At 43.3% G+C, this 24074-nt stretch overlaps 1 protein-coding gene across 1 annotated transcript in view; it reads left to right on the forward strand.

Moving 5' to 3' along the window:
- Positions 1-24074, forward strand: part of pacrg (PARK2 co-regulated) — a gene marked incomplete at both ends in the record, with an annotated part of 134527 nt that overhangs the window by 14793 nt on the left and 95660 nt on the right. Inside the window, one exon of the mRNA XM_083924576.1 lies at positions 4452-4586. Within this exon, the coding sequence (XP_083780702.1) occupies positions 4452-4586 (135 nt within the window). The remainder of the gene's footprint in view (positions 1-4451; positions 4587-24074) is intronic.

Raw genomic sequence — 24074 nt, forward strand, 5'->3', positions numbered from 1 at the left:
TGGCGCCCTTGTTCCCTCGCAAATGTATTGCAACAAAATGCATTATTGCCCTGACAGAAAAGAGGCAGAAGGGTATGGATAGAAATTAAAAGGGAGATTAACAATGGCCTCATTTGGGGAAATGTGGCAGTGGTGATGGCAACGCAGGGTTGACAATTAATTGACAGCCCTTCACCAGACAGGTCACCAGATCAGAGGTATTCAGAGGTGTTTTAGGGTGGTGGTATAGCAGAGAGATGGAGAGATGAGAGAGCGTGCTGGAGCTGGAGGCCCAGGCACAGTGATGGATCACCTACATGCTGCAGCAGCCCCGCCACGCTGAACTCACCCTCAGAATTGATGAGCCCCACCTCTTGTCTCCCCTTCTCCCTTTCCCTGTCATATCCACTATTCCTACATCCTCCTCCTCCATTCTCCAGCTCCGGATTTCGTCACTTTTCTCGTTTTCAGCTTTTTCACGTGTCTGTCTCTGGCCTATCTCAACCTCCACCTTTATCCTGCCTCAGCCTCTCTTTTAATGTATTTTTCCACGTTTTTTTTCCTTGTGCCTTTTGACTACCCCACCCACTCTGCGTGTCAAAACTGGGCAGGAGAGCCATGGAAGTGCCATACTAATAAGGTTAGAGGGAGCATCTCTGTTTCTCAGGGTGACACCTTTATAAATGACAGGAGCATGAGGCTCTGCCGGTGCTCAATCACCTCTGCAGGTGCTTGCCCATGGGGGAGCTCAGCACATGTGGTGTGTGAGCCAGTCTGTGTGTGCATGAGTGCATGTTTTCATGTTATTGCCTCTGTGGGTCTTCCAGCAGCCAGGTTTTACGGTGGATCTAGTTGGAGTGGACAACAGTATTAGGAAAGAAACAGATCTGGAGGCATAGTGAAGGCGAAGGAGAGAAATGACAGCCTGGAGCTCATCTGACCAGTACTGCCTTGTTATGACTCCCTGATGTGTGCACCAGGGGCACACAAAACAGACACTTCCTACCTTTATTGCCTTACACCACCTCTATCTCTGTTCTGTAGTCTGTCACCTCACAGGCTCGCTTTATGGCCTTCACTGAGGGGCGGAATGTTATCTGCTTGTATAGGTATATGTTATAGACTCATTTTTTTCTTATTTCTTTCTTTTCTTTTTCACTGTTTACGTTTATGCTAGTGTTTTAGAACAGGGGTGGAATTTGGATTGCACAGGGGTTTACTGCGCTGCATGGGAGCCGTTCTTACCACTTTATATACCAACACAACCACAACCTTTGTGGCTACTCACATCAACAAATGCAGGCAGAGTAGTGGAACACTGAAAAATCATGCAATGATTTAAATGGGTTTAGGAGTCACGCAGAGCTCAAAATGATGTGACGTGCTGGCTAATACTACAACAGAATCAGCAGCGGTTGTTGTCATCAGCATAGCTAGTCTAAATTGAGTTAACACAGAGGCATGCTCACCCATACAAGACAGAATTTAGGGATGTTGTTGCTCACAACATGTAAGCCGTGTGCTTCTCGACTGCTTGCCATGCCCTGTCCATGACTTCATGTGGCTTCTCAGAAGGCTACAAAGCAGATGAAACAAACTCAAGCTTTTGTTTGACAAATGTAGGTTAGTTATTCAGTGTTTTTTTTCTCTCCCAGCAAGCAGGGGCTTTAGACCAAAATGTCATGAATGGCAAAAGAGGAGCAGGCACATCATTGGAATGGCATCAGGAAGCCAGCAGGTGATAATCTTTTCACAATGCTATTGCTATTACAGTTTCCTTAAGCTGCTGGGAATGGCAGCCCACATCAGTAGCAAGGAAGGGACCCCTATGTATGCTTAAATGTGATCAGAGCCACAAGAAAATGTGCCATTGTGCATATGTGTATGTATCTTTCTGGCTGTTAATGCCTGCCAGTGATGAATATTGGAGAGAAAACAGGGAAATGGCTGTGAAGTTTGCAACAGCTAAGCCACAAGCACAAGCCATGGAAGTGACTGCAGCGTCATCATTCCTGACCATAAAAAGCTGCTCAGCCAGTCAATGCAGTCTGGATTCATTCTCTCCTCGCTGCCCAGTCTGAGCTATTTTTAGCCTTCCTTTGCAGCTTGGCTCAACCGCTGTCGTAGCTACCTGGGTATGAGGGCTTTGTCACTCCTGCAGGCTGGAGCAGCACTGATCTCGCAAGCTTTACAGCTTCCTATTTCCATAGGCAGGGCTGCAAAACAACTCCTGCAGTGGAAAGGCATATACAGAGAAGGAGAGAGAGGGGAGAGAGGGAAGACAAACGGATTAGATTTCAATTTATTATTTGAATATTTTCAGAAATATGTCTTGTTTCATTCTATATGTGAAAGACTTTCACTCTTTCACATATACTGTATATACAAGACACAACATCTAACCAAACAGCGAAACCATATTACAAACATCAGTGCCAACTATTTAATCGCTCCCTTTTACATTCAGTGTTAGACCCAGGTGCACTGAGGCCTACTTAGAAACAAAACTGTCCTATAGTAGTTTGACGGACTGAGGAACAGTTAACCTGTTCAACTGAGCCCGTGATGAGTCGGAATAAAACAACAAAGGGGTACTGCATTCTGGTATTCACTTATTCTTCATGCTTGATGTGACAAGACATAAACAGTATTCTGCTGAAGCAAGCTGACACTTAACAATTCATGACAATGCTAAGTTAAAGCAATTCAAGTAATTATTGAGTAGCTGGTTAAAAAGACTGAAAAACTGGGAGCAATCTCTCTTTTCAAAAATGCACAAGTGTAACAATGTCTTGTTACTGTACATGATTAAATGCACCACTCCAACTAAAGTGATACTCAAAAGAAAACACAGGATTTAAAAGACCATAGCAGGCATACATCGTTTGTTGTGATGGATTTCTTTTAGGCTAGTACAGTAGGCAATGCTAAAAAAGTGCCTCTTCTTGTGTTTTACATGCATTGTTAGTCACAGACATTTTGTTAAGGTAGTCTTTTCTCCTGCAAGTATACAAACCTGCGCCTATTAATTCAGCATAATATTATTCAGCATTCCCTGGCATGGTAAACAAATGCTCCAAACAGATTCATTTGAAATGACTGCGCTGCAATCCCATGGTGCATTAGGGCTGTTTAAATGCAGTCAGTGCTCTGAGACACTCGCTCAGAGTCCCTCATAATCGCTTTCCTTTCTTCTTGTCTCTCTTGAGCCAAGCCACAGCGCCATGCTACACCACCTCACCCGTGTAACTTAAACTTCGTTCCATGTTGCATCATTTCTTGCTGGCATTTTTTTTCCTGAGCTACACTTGGTTCTAGGCTTCTATATATTTTGTTTTGGAATTATGCAACAAACGGGCAACACTAGTGAGTGATGTAACATGAAAAAAACTAAACAACTGTTGATTCGCATCATTGTAATAGAAACCCTTTTAAAATCGTTGCACACCAATCTTAGGCAGTCCTGTCAAAGATAACGCATCCCCATCACAGCTCTGCTCTGCCTGTGGGCTGCTGTGGCAAAATTCGGTTTCTCAATGGGTGGTAATCTGAGGATTAATGACAGCGACACATCTGCCAGTGTGGCAGTGTGACACAGATGGCGAGAGATGCACACAAGGGACATAAACACAGGAAAACGATTGCCACCAATATTCTGTCGTTCGTCCACCGTAACATGCTCTTGCAAAGCTCTAATGTTTTCAATCAAATTAATCCATATCCCTCCGATAGGCATACATGAGTGGCTCCCACTTGAACAATATTGCCACAGGGTCTTCAGTGAAAGGTTTCAGCCACTTCCTTGATGGAGTACGAGTGTTTCTCTGCAGGTATTTTGGGATAATTGGTTATTGCGAGGCTCCTTAATTATCTGTCATGCTTTAACACATCATCTTAGTAGTATCTCTCATCGTGAAGAGAAGTGCAAAAATGCTAACTCTTTAGGACTCATTCTTGCAGCACTCTATATATCACACATTCTTTTCTTCTAATCTTAACATCTTCACTCCCTATACTTTCTACTTGAATGTGTTTCATTAACTTACACCTGTTAAGGCTACATCCACCAATGGCCCCCGCAACAATAGCAGCAGACGTTGTGGCTGATGTGATAGGAGTCCCATTGGCTTCCAGTGGTGCGGTAATAGCACATCCAATATGGAGGCAGAGAAAAGATGATCCTAACAATGCCTCTGGCAGTGCCTCTGGCTACAGGGCCAACACACGCACACATGAACACACACTTACTGTGTTTTGCCTTCCTTAGAGGAACGGAGGAGCAGCCACATATGTCTCCCTGCATTACTTTTAAGATGAGGCAGTGGGAGTGATTCTATTCTTGTAGGAGAAAACACAGTCAATTCTGATTTTATAAAACAACACTCTCACTTGCGGCGTATGTCTCATTTGGTTTATTTTTCTGTTTTGCTTATTTCTCTTCACTCCCTTTTTTCTCCTTTGTGTTTGTCCAGGTGGTGGGTCCCCCGGCTGCAGGGGCTTTTCGGGAACGCCCTTCCAAGCCAACCACCTTTCGGAAGTTCTACGAACGCGGGGAATTCCCGATGGCGCTTGAGCATGACACTAAAGGCAACCGCATTGCGTGGAAGGTAGGAGGTTTGACTAATGCTTGTGGTTTTCACATGCTACTAAGGGAAGTTATATGGAGATGAGTGGTACATACTCAAGTAACCCAAAAAACTAGTGCAAAGCTATTGGGGCCTAATTATCCAAATTGCAAAGAAAAATACATCAATCAGGCCATGAAGAAAATATTTCGCAGAAAACACCCATACAGTAGCCCTTGTACACAAGCTACTGTTTTGGAATCCACCCTTACTGTCAAGCGGTTGTGTTGGTTGAATCTGAAGACTTGACTGGTGCACCATTTACCGTCATCATTATCTGCTAGGCTGAAGGTGATAATAGCAGTCTCACATATTCACAGGTCCAGTGTGCACTGTTATCCTGTAGGAGGCAGTGTAGATTAGCTCACATGAAGGCTCCACCTGTCTCACAGCACCAATCACAGAATCCATCAATCACAAACTATGTAGGACTAATCGTGTATGCATTTGTGTGTACCGTATGTGCGTGTGTTTCAATAAGCAAGGCTCCACAGTCATTAGACTCCTGACTGGCACAGTGTGTGTGGGATGAATGCATTCTATAATCACCATGTTGCTTTATTTCAGCCATCATTATACTGCTAGCTATTCCATAACTTCCCTGTCGTGTAGCAACCAGTCCTAACGACATTTATTCATAGCAAGCAACAGTAAATTAATCAAACAAATTATACCCCTTTCCTCCCATTTTTCCTACTTCAAAGAGAGAAGGAATGGTTGGTGGGTAGGTGAGCTTATTCACTAGTTAGTTGTCTGTCTTCAGGTGGAAACACTATAAAAGCTCTCTTTGTATGAATTATTTATGGAAAATGTTCAAATGAATCTTTGTGTTTTCAAAAAATAATGGATTTCTTTTGTGCTCTGCCCATGAAAAAGCACTCAGCAAATGGGATGTGGTGTATGAAATTGTTGCTGTCATCTCCAATGCAGCTGTTATGCTTATTGATTTCCCCCCAATACTTATACACATGCTAGCCAAAATCCTCCCCAAAAGAGGAGTTTACTGCTCAAAGCCTACTGCCGTTCTTTGGGTTGTGTCTATTGGATGTTTTTTTATGAAGATGTGTCTTTTTATTGGACAAGATATTTTTTTCTCAATGTTTCTATAAAATCGTTCTTTATCAGATATTTGTTTGTTTAAAGCAGTTCAGGTAGAGGCGGGCTGTGTGCATCTGTTGTGTGGGTTTAAATGTTGGTGGAGTGCAACCATGATCGGAGTAAGTGGAGAGGGGCTGCGGTGTGTTTGCACTTAGCTGCCCTAGGGGCACAGGTTCAAGGCGGCAGCTCAGGATCAATCCCAGTCTGAGAGCTCAGCCCCCTAGCAAATAAAAAGTCTGGGAAAAGTAAGAAAGAGAGAGAGAGTCATTTGGAAAAAAAGCATAAATGGTGTGTTGGTTGTAGGCTGAGCACTCAAGCATACGAGTGTGTGTGTGTGCATTGTTGTATGTGTTTGTACTCTTATTTGTGTATCCGTTTGTCTGTATTTAAGAATTTGTGTATTCTGTTCTGGAGCTGATTTCACAACTTTGACTTTGGCCCAACTCCTACTCAGATTTTGAATAGACCAAATAACATGGCTCTTAGTCCACAGTTAGTCTGTGGACATGGTGACTAATCATCCCAGGCTGTTTTTAGGCAAATACACTCATCAAATAAGCCATCGAGACAATTTTTTTTGTGCACGAACAACTAACAGAGAAATCCAGGACAGTCGCTAAAAGTCACACAGTTACAGCCAAATACGGCTAACACGGATTAGCTCCGAGCGGTGAGTTGAACGCATTTAGACAGCTTTTTTAACCACTAGCACTGCTCCAAACAACACCAAACTTCTGCAGTAGTATAATAAGAGACCTAAAACATTAACCGAAGCAACCACAACGTAGTGACTGACATCAGAGTTTATTAAAAGGGTGATTTGAAAGACTTACCTACACGACCGATACCAGCTCCTCTCATAGTAAAGTCCATTTAAGTCAATTACCAAATACAGGACTATGTAGGTCTATGGAAAGATTTGTAAACAAAGCCACACACACGCGATCAATGCTTGTGACGTGTTACGGCGTGATGGCGGATGGACAGCAAGAAGCATTGGCCGGCCCTGGCAGTGTGAGTACAAACGGGGCTGGGGCGCGGGGGGGGAGGGAGGGGGGACAAGTACCCTAAAGCCCGGGTCGCGGTGCGGAAGGACAGTGTGAGTACGCTCTAAGACATCTTTGAGAATCTGGCCCCAGAGTTCAGCTTCTCTCCTACAACGATGCTGTCTGTACATGTATACCTCTGCACAACAGCAGCCAATGTGACCATAAAACACGCAATAGGCCCGATTCAATGTCAGAACGATGCTCTGTTGCACCTGCACCCATAATGCAAGAGTACTGAACGCATGCTGAGTACACTTTAGCCATTTGAGGTTAAAAAACCTCCAATTGATTTTCAACTTGTGTCACGTTAATTGGAAGATGACTGCTATGACTGCTAGATGACAGAATAGACCCTAGCATGCAGCAGCTATATCGTCTTTTGAAATTCTTGTGGAAGTTTGTTAACAAACACTTTGTCAACTTATTGAAACACCAAGCAGAAACAAAGCAAAATGTGTTTTTGACTTTCAGAATCCTCTTTATTACTCTTTGTGAAACGTAAGGCCAACATTCACTCTTGGTTTAGTTTTAGTTGGTCCCAACTCCTAAAAAAAAAAAAATTCTCAGTCTCTTTGGCTCGATAGAAGCTTTCTGTTAGAGCCAATAAATAAAGCTCCCCACCATTTCACGCTGGGCAGGCAGTGTAGAATTGGCTTGTGCGAGCAGTCTTGCGTATACGGTATATAACTGTTGAGTGTGGTGTTGATTCTCAGTGGGACCAGCCTATACCAACCAATTCATTTAAGGGAGTAGTTTAAATCAATATTAATATAAAAAATATTGCGCCATGGGGTTTTGATAAAGTAGGCTAGATGATTAATTGTAGAAACAGAAAACATCAATTTTTAATTATTTACAATTATTTTTGCAGCCCTAACCATATTTTATGGTTTCAAAACAACCTGTGTATGGATTCAGTGCTAGTGAAGGGGTATATATATATATATATATATATATATATATATATATGGATGACAATAAGTACAGAGCTGGAGCTGGGTGTTATTGGATGAATATTTCCCTGTTGATAGGACCAGTCTCTTGCTTTCTTAATAAAACAAATGAAAAGTGAGTCTTACCTGTTATTGCCATGTGCTTTACCAGTGCTTTCCAGCTTGAAAGAACATGGTCAGCACAGTATGATCCTTCCAAAGCTGTGTGTTTTCTTTCTTGCAAACATACAGTATTTGTTGAACATAGGAAGAAGTAGAATGTGTAGAACATCTGTGAGATCTAATTATGAGCCTGGGGACGTGCAACAAAGTTGTGTGAGTGCTTGCATGCTAGTGTATGTGTGGTTTAGTATTGTGTGTGTGTGTGTGTGCGTGTATGTGTGTGTGTGTGTGTGTGTGTGTTTGAGTCTATATGTACAGAGGGGAATGCAAGTGAACTAAATGTCAAGGGCAAGTTGAAAAAGGGAAGGTTGTATCTGAAAGGTAATTTGGCTCTCCAGAGGTAAAAGCCTCAGCTGTAATGGCGTGCTCAGGTAAAAGCTTTACACATGTGCGGCAGATAGATAAGAGAGAGACGAGCGAGTTTCTACCCCTGTTTATGTGTATTTGTGTTCCTGTGTGTTTGTGTTGCGCGCGTGTGCATGTGTATCTGTGCATGAGCAGCGTGTGTATGTCTGTGTGTGTATTTGGCCCCTGCCATAACGTAGAAGCCAAAGGCCTGGAACAGCACCGTAATCTACTGCCATCCCCAGTGCCAAAAAAGAGAGTGAGAGAGAGAGAGAGACAGACAGAGAGAGAGAGTGAGAGAGAGCGAGAGAGACAGAGAGAGAGAGAGACAGAGAGAGAGAGAGACAGAGAGAGAGAGGGAGATCCACTGGGACTCAGCAATCAGGAGACATGGCAGCCGCTTGGCTCTCAGTTATAATGGATGAGTTGAGGTCTTCCTGCGTTCCCTGTGGGGCTTGGTTCGACTCTCCCATCTCTACCCTCTGTTGTGCTCTGTGGGCTCGCAGCCAAACATCATGGTACACAGATGCATGCACACATACTCACCTCCCATGTGCTATACACCTCCTAAACAGCCTTGTTTATTTCATTACATTGATCGCCTATCTGCTTTATCTTGCCCCTTGATCGCCTGCTAAGCTCTGCGTCTCCTGTAGGCTCCAGGTTGTCGTTTTGTCCTTTTTTTCATAAATCCTGCCTGTCTGTTTCTGTAGGCTCCCTTCCTTTCCATGTTGCCCACTGCCCCCCTTCTTCTGGCTCATGTACTTTATCTATTCCCCGTTGTCCTTTTACGGGGTCTGTCTGGGGGCAGAAGGAAAAAGCAATTTTTATAAAAATATCAATGCAAACCTGATTTCTTCCCACCCTCCGCCACCACACCGGCCTCAGTCGCAGAAGGGGCGTAGAGATGAGGATGGGGGGGACAATCAATTAATCTGATCAAGCGCTTTAGGAAATGGAGAGCGTAAGCGCTCCTAGGGGACGGATATCCATCTCCTTGGGATGATTGAATTACGCACAGAGTGAGAGTTGGAGAGGAGGGAGGGCTGGAGAAATGAGGTGGTTAGGGTGACCGAGGATGAGGGAGCGTGTGCTGGAGTAAGGCAGTGGGAGTGTGTGCTTGATACGAGAGGGAAAGATAGAGAGACAGAAAATGAAATAGAGCAAAAGTAAAAGAGTGGGGTGAAAGAGAGATGAGGTCATTGCAGAAACAGCAATGGAGAAAAGTCGCCCCCCCCAATCCCAATCATTTACATTTTTATGTGTCATACCTTATGGTTGATAACCCTTTCTTTTGACAGCTATATTACATGGCATGGGTACATCACTGCTTTGGAGTCAATTCACAGCTGAGTGCTGCTCTTTGCCAAATTTTCCATTTATTCAGCAGTAAATTGTCTTACAATATGCATATGGACCAGCACTATAGAGGACTTTATGGCAATAGGCTATGATACACTAATAGCTGCGATGTCTCATACCGACATCAAATTTTTTGCAATATCATATACTCAAGTTCATATACAGTACATCGTACTAATATTATCTCCTGAAGTTCTATGCAGATATTAGCAAGTGACCCATCTTGGAACAGATATTATAGCAAGCAAAACGTACAGCAGCATAGCACTTCGTTATTTTAAAAGCTGCACAATATGGTGCAACATATTGCTCAGAAATGCACTGCTCCTTTAGAATGCCAAATTCCTACAGAAAATGACCTTCCCTTCTACTTCTGTTGAATGCACACCAAACCTTCTCTTCTACTCTATGTGAATGATTTCTTATCTGCTGTGAGCACCAGAGCTTTGTCGGGGAACCTTTGAATAGACAGAATAAAATGGGGTTAACCATGCATTTTTTCCAGCTCCCTGGCTGGAAGCTGGATACTCTGGGGGATAGTTCTGTGTCATAAGGAAAAAGATGAAACACAATAAGAGGAGAGAATATGAACAAGCCCCCCTGGGCTTTCTCTGAGAGGAGAGAGAAGAGAGAAGGAGGGAGTTTAGATTAGAGAAGTGGAAAAAAGCACCAGGCATTCTCACTGAAAAAAAGAGAGATGAGAAGAGAAAGTGGAGGAAGGAGGTGGAATGAAAAGGCCTCGAACAAACATCACTGGCTAACCATCAAGGCCCCGTATGGGCTTCCTCCCCGGAGGGACAAAATTGTCCAATGACGGCTGGGAAGAAGCCTGATGAGTTGCGCTACTGCCATGCTGCCAGTGTGACTGCAGGAATGGGGGACTGTTGGAGCAGAAGCATCCAGCAGAGAGAGCCTGTATGTGGATTTTGAACTGCTACACTGCCTGCCGCCCTAAGCCATTATTCATAGCAGACGAACGCCACGTGAAGCTGATGATGGTTGTTTAGCCTGTGGGCTTTCCACTCTGCTGTGGTATGAGATTTTTGGTGAAAATGGAGAATTGCTGGAGACACTTTTATTTCTCAAGATCAATATGAACCTGTTAACATCTTTAGTCCTGTTATGGAACAAAGGGACGCTGCTGGGGCTCAAATTTACATCCTAAAACCCAGATCAGACCAAAGATTTACATAGAGACAAAACCATTTTAGAATGTTGCAGGGAATTGTTACAGCGGTCTTAACTGGCCTGTCTCCGCTCGACTCAAGACGGCGGGTGGTGTCCACTGCAACTCAACGCGTCCAGTTTTGCTAGTGCTTGGTAAGGCATGTCCCCTGTTTCAACAGCCAATCAGCTCGTAGAGAAGTCAGCTCGTCAACAATATACTACTATATACTGATACTCATTACAAACTGTCAGCTTGTCGAAATGGCAGAGGTTTGGAGGAAGGAGAGGATCACCTTTCCAAACGCAAGCCTGTGCTCTATAAGATCAACAAACAAACTGAGGGAGATTCTATTTCAAGTTTGCGGCATAAATTTGCAAAAGACCCCTGGGCATTCTGTTGTAGCACCCATCCAAATTCTGGATCCTCTCGTTTACTCGATTCTCTTGTTTTTCGCTGTTTCATCACTACTAAAAATGTAATCGTAGTATCTCACTCTCACTGTCCTCATTCATATTTTAAGAGCATACAAATTATAACCACCTACAACAAAGCCAGAAGTTATAACTGAATTACAGATAGTCTATGGAGATGATACACTGGCTCGTCTGGATGCATTGGTGTAAACTGGCAGGCTTCAGAATTTTGCAGACCAGCGCTTTGCAAGTAGTTGCAAGTTTCAGGTCGCCATGGTTGAAATCTTTGGTTTGAACTGGGTTTAACAAATGAAACATATTTTCATGATCCTGATTCAAGGGCAAAAATTATCTTTATATGTGAAGCTTCCACACACAACGCTTTGACTGGCAACCAACAGCTATCAAAGATGATCTCTTCTCTTCTCTTAGCTTATGCTGACACTTTAAGACAAGGGTGCTGACGTGGGAAACGATGTTTGAGACCCTCCCCGTCTTTCTCGCGCTTACTTCCTCTCCTGCTCCCCGAGCTCACATCATCCCTCTGGACAGACTGTTGATCAGCTCCACTTCTGCCCGCCACAGCCTCCCACACACACCTCCAACTCCAGCTGCAACCCCACACAGCTGGCTCCCCTGTGCAGATGGTGACTAAAACAAATGCAAACTCTCGTCGGAAAAAACAGAACTGTGACTCCTTGTAGGCAGATGGGGGAAAAGCTGTGGATAGCTAGGGGTAAAGAACAGAGAGCGAATTGATAGATGACATCACAGCAAAGAGTTTGGAAGGAGATTGTGAAAGGGGCAGGGTGGTTATAAAATTAGACAGAGACAGAGGACAAGACAGAGAGGGACATGGCTCGCCTGCCAAGGCTACAAATCATGTCCCCGAATGCTGCACCAGTGCTGTCACCCCTCCCTCCCACAAAATAAGCCAGAGATCTATTGATTGGCACTCGTATTTGCTAGCGGACTCCAGCTCAAAATGGAGCCTTTAATTAACTTAATGGACCGGTTGCAGCTGTGTGTGAGCCAAAAAGGGAGGAATAGAAATAGATAGATAGAGGGATTGAGAGCCAGCATATAGAATAAGTGGGGTTAACTGCAGACCCCTCTACTATCAGTAAGGCTGGACAGACACAAAGGGCGGAGAGAGTTGAGATTGAGTGGGGTGTGGTGCGTTTCCCCATACAAATGGACCACTAACAGGGTTTTCTGATGGGGCTCCCAGAGATACCTCACTCAGACCCCCATAATGCTAGGTCCTTGCCAGTCATACTGCTGCCCACTCTCCTCGCCCACCCACGCTCTCTCTCTCTCTCTCTCTCTCTCTCTCTTTCTCCCCTCCCCTATGCACCATTCTCATTCCTGTCCACTCATCCATTCTGTCAAAGGTTAATTGGTTTGGAAATGATTCGATTCATTCTGGACGTTAATGCTGTTATCATGCTTTTGTTTGAAAAAAAAAAAGAGAAAGAAAAACTACCCCCCACATGCACTTAAGCTTAATTTAAAATAAAGGAAAAAAAATCCAATTTAATCTTTTTTTTTTTCTTACTCTGGCTCAGCTTGTCCCCACAAGTCTTTTCCTTTAAATTATGGGAGAATTTCATTACCTTGAAAGCTTTTCTGTCCCCTCCCTCTGCTCCCCACCCTGTCTCCAATACTTTGAATGGATCAGGACTAATGTCTTTCTTGTAACCTCAAGGTCGGAATATTTGGATCCGTGGAAGCGCTCAAGGGTCCCTGTGATTAATGCACTGTACAAAGTACCTTGGGAAAATGTGGTGGCTGATGGCTGCGCAGAGTGATCAGTTCGTGTGCCCGCCCACACACACACAGATACGCAGACACATGACTACATCCGCTGGAGGTAGTTGTAGATGGAGGTGCCCCTGCCAGTGCCCTTGATGTGGATCATGGGACGCATTCATATTCAAATAGGGTTACCTAGAGGCCCTCGCCCAATCCGCCCCAACACTGCAATACAGTACTTCCTTCCCCAAAGAGTTTTATGCTTTTCTCTCTTCAGTGTGTTACATCTTTACTTACACAGGCTTTGTTGGACGCAACTGGGCTATCACTTCCCTCAGAGCTGCTTATAGGATGACGGTTTTTCATGGGAGCACATCATTCTTGGTGGAAAGTGTGAAGTCCATGTGCACCTCACTGCTGCAACAACAATTTCAGTTTTTATGTACCTGTTAGCATGCCACTTCAGAGAACTAATTAGATTACCTCTGAATGTCAAATACAGATAGTTTTCCGCACTCTGGTATCTACAATAAAACAGCCACTGCCTGATCACTTCTGTGGTCTTGACGTTTTCTGCTGACAAAGCTGCAATGTCTGATAAAGATGTGATTTTCTCTGTTTTCGCGGCCACCTTGCAAGGTCCTCGCTGTGGCTGATGTGCATGCTGTCCACACCCTATTGATCAGAGACACAGAGGCCTCTGTATTGAAGTTGTTTGCAGAGCCGCAGATGCTATCTCCACTTTTGTTAATTATTTACATTCGGTTCCACAAATCTGATCAATAGTTAATTGAGCCAGCGGGAGCTGTCTGAGAGAAAAACGAAAACTTTGCGGAACTTAGGGACAGTCTTCAATGTTGCCAGTTTTATTTTCTCACACACTCTTAAATACAATAACATTATATTGGGTTTACTGGTTTGAAGACAAAAGGAGAAAGCCTGGAAGAAACATTGACTTCATGCTCCATGCGCTAGTCTAGTCTTCGCCCCTTTTACGGCAGCAATAATTCTAAATGGCAACATTTTAAGGGAGAAGAACTCGTGGCTGTTCTCTTGATTGAAGTGCCATTTAAAGTGGCAGGTAGCTGACTAGAATACACTTATAGTGTTTGTCTCTGGTGGGCTGTTGGGAAAGAGAGGCCTCTGAAGGGGCTGAATTTAACAATGCGTGCACAGAACAAAATCTAGGTGTCTGAGCTGCCCAAGATGGTGTGGTAAATATTGTTCAATGTACAACTTGTCCTGTTTATTGAAAGTACTTGAATATCTTGTCAGAATCAATTCTGTAGTGCACTACTATCTGAGTCCCCATCTGTCTAATTATAGAGACAATTGTAGCACTATCTCATCTGTTACCTCAGTTTTAAATGACTGGTTTAGACAATAAACATTTATATAAACATTTCATTTAATTTTACAAATACTATCCTCTTTTGGTTTTAGCAGCAGAAATGCCTACAACTGGTTCATTAGCTATACATCACATATCAGTGTGTGTGAGAGAAGTGAAGGCTAAATTCCTGACACCATTAAAGGTGTTACAAATGTGCAAAAAATGCTTCACATGTTATGTTTTGCAGATTCTTTCCAGTTAACATTAAACTGCAAGATGCTCTTATGTTCATTATTTGGTACTCACACAGCAACATATGATGGAAATTAAACAAAATGTCTATTCTTGTAAGATAGAGATTGCATAAATGTGCATCTCTTGTGTGACTAGTGTTAATATTTTAGTATTAAAACATTGTACATTATTATAAGATTGTATTATTTGATCACAAAAAAGATATACAGTACTTTGAAATCTGGCTTTATGAAAATTTTACATTTGAATATCGTATCATGTATCACACTAATATAAGAAATTTGGAGCAAGAAGAAAAAAAAGGGCTTGAAACAACTTCAGATTCAACCACCTAACTTTTAATTGCACACACGACATTTCCAAAGGAAAAAAACCCAGCATGGGATCAGTTGACATATGCTGCGAACACTATTTCGCCTATAATAAGAAACTGTGGCAGAGGTGAAACACAGATAGCTTGACCTTAAAACAAATCCACAAATTGCAGCGCTCTGAGAGACAATGGCCCTCATTTATCAATCTTGCGTGAAAACGGGTGCAGGTCTGAGCGCAGAATAGGTCGTATGACAGGACACACGTTTGATTTATGAAACATTCGTGTGTGACCAATCTCAGCGTACAAATGAGCGGGCCTTGATAAATGCGGCAGCTGAATTCGATCGTCATTAACATGTTACGCCCTTAAATATTCCTGGTTGGAGGGCCTCGCCCACTGAGGTCAAACACTGAGAGAAGAAACACTGGGAAGAAAATAAACTTTTCCGACACAGAGATTGGCATCCTGACATCCGAGATGGAACAAAATAAAGATGTGCTTTTTGGCAGTCTTAAGAGTGGAATAAAAGGGGCCCATAAAAACGCTGTATGGAAAAGAATAATGGAGGCAGTCAACCCGAAGCAGCGCTCCACTGTGACCCGTGTGCATGTGTGCGCACTGCTGAACCTGCGCTCCTGCTCTGTAGCGGTGTTTGCCAGCGGGGTTATTAGGTATTCCGTTAGAGGATAACCTTTGTCACCTAGAAGAACCATACCAAAATGTTAATCATCTGATACCTTGTTTGATTTAATGCAATTTATCGAGGGTAGCCACTAACCGAGGAGATGACTTTGGCTCTGCAGTGCGCCTTGCTGCAGCCGCGCGCCAACACATTCATTCATATATTCATCTTCAACCGCTTGTCCCTGTCGGGGTCGCGGGGGGCTGCAGCCGAGCTGTTTTGAAATATAAAAGAATCCCCCCCCCCGGCCACCTGGCCACCACGTTTAAAAGCGATAGCTTGGCATCACAAATCACCTGTACATTTATCGAGTGGTAGTTTTTGCGATTGATGAATGCGTAATCATTCATGGATGGTGCCTTCAGATGCAAATGAGTACAATCAATTGCTCTAACCACAATTTTTTTTTAAAAATTCGTTTTAAGAATCCGTTTTGATCTGTTCTTAATATGTGACTGCCTATGCTTAATGACAGCTGAGGTTTGTTAATTATTTTCAGCCAGATTTTGCTGTGCCGCACCGCAAATACACAGGCTGAAATTTGCGTACCTGACGTGAGATTTGATCGTAGCTCCCGCTCACGTCCAAATTGATAAATGCCGAAGTTTGCCAGGAAATGGTCGTACCCACGTTTTTCTGCCGTACGTTCGTTTGATAAATGAGGGCCATTATTACCATAGACCGGGTACTTCAGTGTCATCCATAGATGACAGAACAGCAGTAATTGTTTGTGAGCTACCTGTAACACAAAATACTTGAAGAAGACACTGAGAGAGCGACTCTTTCAAACACAGATGAGATTCGACGAAAAGAGTAAGCAAGTTGTTTATATTATTTTAATGGTTGCAGCATACAAGAACATTTTCCCAATGTGGTCCACTCAGATCAATATTATGTTAGCAAAACAAAGCGGTTCATCATTAGCGCAGAATGAATAAAACGTAATGTCATCGATTGACCGTCCCAATGATTTCCAGCAAATTATGTACAACTTATGACCATGACCAGTGATGCTCGACACAAGAAGACAGTTTTCAGAGCAATAAACAGCTATTAGCTGTAAACAAAACTTTTAATTAGTCCTAACATTTACACAGAATCAACAAAGAATCTATCAATTTATCAGTTACCTGACATGGTCGCCATTAGTGTTGTAATTTGTAGATAGAGATATGTTAATCTGATATCACATGTAGAAATGAATGCACACAAACTGTTTGTATACACAGGTATTAAGGCCTCCACTTTCCTGACAGGGAGAGCTGGGGAATTTGTAGTTTGTACAGTATGTGTGTAAATGTGTGCTTGTGTGTCTGTCTGAGTGACAGGTACTGGTTATGGTATTTACCATAGCAGAAGCCCCATTCTAGTAATCTGTGCTGCCACACCTCAGGGGACAAACTGTAAGCGCCTGGATCTAGCTGTTAATGCTGCAGGGCCCCTTAATGCATTATGAGGAGAAATTCATCTCATTGTTTCTGTTCCCATTTACCAGTTTGAGCAGCAGGTTTACCATTGTTACCTGACAAATGTGTCAATGACTAATCTGCCTGGGTGTTCGACCACCACACCGTGTACTGGCTTTGGCGTTCCCTTATCTCGCTTCTGTTTCCAGCCTGTCACTGATAAGAAAGAAGGCGGGGAGTGGGGGGTGAATGTAGAGCTACAGGAATAAGAAAAAGGGAAATAAAAAGAGAATGGTTGATGGTTTAAAAAAAAATTATAGGGAGTGTTGGAGCGAAAAAGAGAGAGTAAGAGAGAGAGAGGGAGAGAGAGAGAGAGAGAGAGAGAGAGACAGAAATAGAGAAAGAAATAGGGCATGATTAAATAGCGAGGTCTCTGTGGTGACACTCTTCCTCCCTTTCTCTGTTTTGTGCTAGGTAGTTTGTTGAACTCGCTGCGTTGTCATTCCCTTATTTCAAGGGAGTAGATTAACAGCGTCTCAGCTTTGTCATCATTTACTTGGGCCAGAGACTTGCATGCAGTCTTGAGGGAAAATACAATACGCTGGGAACATCCATCCATCCTCCAGCATCTTTAGGATAGTCACTTTTGTTTTTATTTGTGTGTGCGTGCGTGTGTGTGTTTGTGTGTGTGTGTGTGTGTGTGTGTGTGTGTGTGTGTGTGTGTGTGTGTGTGTGTGTGTGTGTGTGTGTGTGTGTGTGTGTGCGTGTGTGCGTGTGTGTGTGTGTGTGTGCGTGTGTAAATAAAGTGCATGTATGTAAGTGCATGTACCCACTCACACAGGGCACCGGTCTATATTTCTCAGCATAAGGAGGAATGCTCAGTAACTCGTGTTCAGATGGATGAGCAGCAGGAGAGGCGAGCAGCGTGGTGCCAGCCGTGACTCCAACTTCAATCTGAGTCTGACCTGACCCAGCAGTATTGCTAAATCTGACTTGTTACATGACGGGTGCTCTGGCTCACCTCGCCTCGCTGAGACAACCTCTGGCCGCAATCTGGGTGTCTTTGTCAGCTCGGAGCAGCCCGGCCCCCGGAATCGCTGAGGTGGTGGATTTTCCTCTTCTCCCTCACTCAATCTCTACCCCCTCCCTTCTTCCTTACCAACATCCACAAATCAGCATTTTTTTTTTTTTTCTGTCACCCATTCACTCTTCCACGGATCGGAGGCTTTCTCAACACCAGGGGACTCTGGTATAGAGAGGGGAAAAAAACCTTGATCATTTCCTTACTGGTAATTAGCAGCACACACTGTGTCCCACTGCAATGACTTAACACAGACGAACGGAAGGGGAAAAAAGAATGAAAGAAAAGTATGACAAGAAAGAGGAGGAGAGTGATGAAAAAGAGAGAGAATAAACCCTACACACACAAGGGCTTGATTAAGTGGTCTTTTAAATGCGCAAGTGGGTAGCAATTCAGCAGCTCTTTAGTCTCAGGAGGACCTGTCTCAATTACCCTAATGAGCCAGAGTGACTCTGGCTTTGTAGGAAGGCTGTAGGAGGCAGGGAGCCTTGCAAGGCCATACAGGAGAGGCTGGGGATGCAAGGGCCTCAATGTGTGTGTATTTGTGTGTGTGTGTGTGTGTGTGTGTGTGTGTGTGTGTGTGTGTGTGTGTGTGTGTGTGTGTGTGTGTGTGTGTGTGTGTGTGTGTGTGTGTGTGTGTGTGTGTGTGAGACATGCAGGATGTCGATGTCCTGTGAAGTTAAATGGAGTGTGCCAAGTTCCCAATGAGCCAGTGTTAGCTGGTGGACTAACACACAGTGACCTCCCACTGTGCACATCACTTTCTCATCTGTCACGGAGTGGCAGTTAGCCCCAGTCTGCCCTGAACCTTGGCCTTCGCTAAACCAATACATATCTTCAATAAAGGCCTAGCATGGAGAATGCACATGTCACAATATGAAGGCCTACCTCGGCTCTTATCCTACCTTGTAAAGACAGAATGAAATCCTTCTGCGTCTGTGACCAGGAAAGCCTCAGCGTTGTTAGCTACAGGTCAAAAACGGTGCGAGTGTGGCTGTTCGAAATGTCACAATTTTTTCGGATACACCACAGTTGGCTTCCTGCTTCCTCACACAAGCTAATGGAACCAGCCTCTGTGCTATATATTAACCTTTCCCTCGACAAATACACAAACACGCCACAAACTACACTGTTGTGGAAGCTATCAGCACAGTGTCATCATCACCATTACCCTCGTGTATCCAGCGTTCCCCTTCACATGACATTCCATTAGCAATTCAACACACAGCTACTCAACACCCTGTGGCCTCTCAGGAATACATGTCAGTGGAAGAACACCAGGCTGTACAATTACTGTGTGTTATTTATACTGTACATCCCTTCTCCATATTTTCTAGTACATATTAGATCACCATAAACCCAATAAACACTACCTGCTGATTATTACCTCAATAAAGGAGGTTTTGTTTTTGGCTTGGTTTGTCCGTTTGTTTGTTGTTTTTTTTTGTCAGCAAGATTACGATAAAAAAACTAGCAGCCTGGTGGAAGAATGGAGCATGGGCCAAGGAAGAACCCATTGAATTTCAGAGCAGGACCAAATCAATGGGAGGATTATTCTTCAATTTCATTAACATTGCTAGATAGGGTATTCGTGCTTCATTCATGAAGTGTCGGAATAATCATAAAAATTAGTCCCCGGTCATATTTCACGGCTCACCTGATCAATTTCCTTTGCTCTCTGTTGTCACACAAATACTGGAAACAGCTACCAACATGTTGTTTAAAAGCAATAAAATACAACACATCTACTTTGTAGCATACATGAAGTCGGAAGAACGACTTTACGATGGGAAATGGGACCATCCAAGGAGCATGTGAATGCACCATTTGTGTTGGCAGAGGTCTACTCTCTCTGATTGCCATTTTAGTGTTGTGTAACATCATGTAATATTTGTAAAATACAGGGATTTGTTCTTGAAATGAAAGGGAATTCAAATTCAGCATCAAATCAAATTTTTATTCTTACACTTACCTTCCAATTTACATATTTCTTTGGAATATTGTCCCCAGCCAGCCAGTGTTTTTGTACCAGTAAGCAGATGGACCAAGAGAGGTCAATCTTGGTCAATCTAGACCTGTACAATTATACAACTATGTTCTTTCATTGGTCGGTCTGTCTTTCAGTCTCTCTCTTTGCCCTTCTGTCAGTCCATCTGTTTGTTCCCGAGCAAGATGTCTTGGCAATAACTCGCCAGATTCCCCTGCAACTTGGTTTCAGGGCGACTTTTGCGTGATGTGGCGCACTGTTTTGAGCTCAATTTTTGTTGACTGCCCCACTTTTATTTATTTGCTCATGTGTCACCCTCAATGGACAAAGAACAGCTGATTAATCAATTTGAAATGAATTATCCATATGAGATCTCATCATTTCACTACAAAAGCCTTAATCAGTGTGTTACCTGCTAAACAGAGCCAAATAAGAGAACCCAGACGAATCTCATGGGTGATGTGTGTCTGGTGCATTGCATGTGTGTACTGTATGTGTGTTGCAGGACAAGCTTTGTGGAGACAGTAACCTATGTGGAAATTTTGTGTGATTGTCAGGAGTGTATTTCACAGCTTGTATCACATTCTGTTTATTTTTAACAGTTTAAGTGTGGACAGAGTATCAATGCAATAGTCAGATGGTGTAAGAATAGCTAAACTGCGCAAGTAAACAATCATTTTACCATACTTTAAACTCTAAGTCTTGTTTTTTCTCTGCCTTTGTTTTTATCCCCGCAACTGACAAGGTGTTATTGTGGGGCCGGAGCCCTCACTGATAGCCATGTCACCTTTCACATTCAATTGCTGCAAAACAACTGGAATCATTTGTCATTCTTTCTGGGCCACTGAGTGAAATATGACTCATAGGCCTCAGAAATGTTGAAATTGAAAAAGCACATTGTCACACAGTGGCTTTGTCTCAAATCTCCTCCCTCTCCTCCTTCTTCCCTCTGCACTCTCAGTCATACAGAAGAAATGGCTTCCATTTAGACACTCCTAACGGTCTCTCTTAATGGCTCTCTGTGATAGAAGTTATTTATGGCAGGATTCATTTTAATCTGTCAGTCTGGGAGGGAGATCTGCCCATGAAACGGCCATTTCAAAAGGCTTTACCCTGTTGCTGACTACCAGAATGCTCCTCCTCTTATAAAGAAAACAAAGAAAAGTTGTACGCCAAGGCCGGGGATGATTTAGCTCATTGCCATTAAGTTGGGGTTTGAATTGCAATACAGCTGCCAGAGCTTGGCTTTAGGTGTGAAAATGTCAATAGCCGAGAGTGCTGCGTCTCCGTTGTCAGCCCTGACGGAAGACCAACGACCAGCCAGGCTGCCATTTGTCTTCCTGAGTGAGTTTTCTAATAACCGTAATGGCTGCGGCAATAAATTACCACCAGCCTGTCACAGAGAACATAGTGCAGCATTTAAATCTAACAAAGAGCACCCCCCCCCCCCCCCCCTCCTGATTTTATTTTAAAAACTTAGTTACTACCTCATTCCCTGAAGGAGCACTTAAAGCTAATAGTGAATAGCCAAACCCAATGGCAGAGCGAGTATATCATTTCCTAACTGGACTGAAAATCCTTGGCTCTTCTCTTTCCCTAACATCTGAAAAGGAGCGATTCCACGTTTTTGTGTATGCAAAACAATTCACACTTTATTACTAGTCAACTGAATTATACAGCAATGCCCTAACTGCATTGGTCACCTGTCTGCGGGACTGCCCACTGTATTGAAATAACAAATTAAGGCTGATAGGTGATTGGAATGAGATGTCATCTTACCCTTGACCCCATCATGTGCCCTCACACAAGCTAGTTTTTTTTCTCCACCCCCCTCCCATGGAGTTGACTGCAGTCCCTCTGTGAGATGAGCGTGTTCGGTAATTGGAGCAGCGGGAGGCGATTTGTTCCCATCCTCTCCCTCAGTAGCAGCAGTTTGCCGGTGGGTAGCCCATAGAGCCGTGCCATCCTGCCATTTGTCAGACAGGGTGCAATTTCCCAGTCATCTGTTTCCATCCATAACTGAAGGTGAGGGGAAAAAATTGTGAATGATGGAGACTTTAATATGGCTCCTCAAACTGTTGGAGCTTACTCCTAGTAGCGATAAGCCCGACTCATACACTCTCAACCTTACGGGAAATACTGCAGCACAGCGCTAAAAGTCTTCAAATGCTCACTGTTTACAAGTGACGCATTTCTCAGTAATGTGCTGATTTTTTTTTTGTTAGCAAACCTGTGGTGTACAGATGGATGGAGGAAATCTCCTCTGGGAGGGTGTGTCGTGCTGAAATGGAAGCTGTTAAACACAAAGGATTTGCCCCCTAGCAACAGGCGAGAAATTCCAGTCATTTTTGCTTTATGCCTTAACTTCTTGTTGCTATAGCTCCCTGAGGCAACATGTATGTTTAAGCTTCCACATCCTTCTGTGACTGACCTGAAAAAAGGACACAAAAAAAAGGGCTGTCAAGGGGTTGTGTAAATTTAATAAAAAAATAATTAACTTAAATACGTATTCAGAGTTGTTTTCAACATTGGTTTACAGCAAAGTAATCTGCTTCACTAGCAATAAACAAGTAAACTAGCGAGCCACCATAAAAAAAGATACTCCCACTGTGTGCAGCTGTGTAGCATGATAAGCAAGCCAAACTCTGCTTCCCAAACTTGCCCGATCTTACGCTTCCGTCTATCCATTTACCGAAAGCAATTATTTTTTCAATCCAAAGGTGCACCTGATACATCCCCCTAAAGAAGAGCAGCATTGGGTAGTTGGGCAGTGCTCCTCTGAATGTGGGGAAAGATGAGCTGTGTTATTTGTAATCACAAATTGTGATTGTGTGTGTCCTTTGTAGCCTTGGGTCGGTGTGATCTGTGGGTTTGGAGAGGCAGGCATCATGCAAGGCAAGGCAGCTGCTCCTACCCCCCCTTTGCAGTAAAGGGTTTCCTTTCAAGGGAGCCAAATGTATCTCCTTTCAGCTTGGCAAAATTGAGTCACTGTAGTTCATATGAGCCCACAGATAAGATTGGACAGGTGTTAGGCTGTCAGTTGAGCTTTCACAAAAATATCTTTCCTTTTTTCTGGTTTTATGAACCGTACAAATGAATACATTTTTGCGTGCTTTCCCTCTCATTTTGTGCCCCCCCCCCCCCCCCCCCCGACTCAAATCAGGACTACAGCACGTTAATTATTTTTTATCTTTTATTCTCTTTAGCACACATGGCTCTGAGTGAGTATAGTATGGAGCTATTTGTGTTAAGGCATTTCTTGAAACAGTACATTTTTTTCATTCTAATTGAGAGCTAGATTTATAGGACTGAGCATAGCTGCCTCAGTAAAATAATTATAGATAAAGAAAATGTGGGTTTTTTGGGATGTTTATCAATTTTAATTACCATCATCAAGTGAATTAAATTTTTTCCCCTTGTTCAGTTTTTATGTTTGTCTGTTGGCAGGATATCTTGAAATATTATGAAGTGGATTTGTGCAGAACTTTGTTAAAAAGTTGTTGAAGGGACAAGGCAGAATGATTAATCTCTTCACAATTATTGGCCAGACTTAGCGCCTATCAACAAACAAAGCTGTCTGTTCCGGAAATGTGCTACAATGGGAGAAGCGCGCCGTCAACTTACGGCTGACAAAAGATAGTACTCAGTGGCTCTTTGGTGGCAGCACTTGGCCGTAAATGCCTCAATGTGTCTCGGACCTAAATTCATAACTCATGTCCAGTTTCAGGTGCAGTCATAAAGATGTGTTCAGCCCCTGGTGTAAAAAAAGAAAGTTGGTGATAAGGCATTGATAGAGCTATTAATGACATTTTGGTTAGCACTTGGAGGAGGTGTGTGTTCTGCAGAGCGCCATTTAGTCGACTTTGATTTCGATAGATCCGCATGTGCATTACAGATGTTAACAAGTCTACAGTTATAGCTGCCACATTAATGTTTCCACAGGACTGCTGTTGGACAGTTTGAAAGTCATGTTGCTAACAGTCGAAGAAGCTGAACAGCCAGTGAACCTCATATTAGAGTACTCTGCCAGTAAGGGCGAGGGACTGTTAGAGAGTGCATCTTTTGAAGGGCCAGGGTCTGAAAGGAAAGGCACTCCCTGCTACTA

This window comes from Echiichthys vipera (assembly GCF_963691815.1).
Source record: "Echiichthys vipera genome assembly, chromosome: 12".
Lineage (NCBI taxonomy): Eukaryota > Metazoa > Chordata > Actinopteri > Perciformes > Trachinidae > Echiichthys > Echiichthys vipera.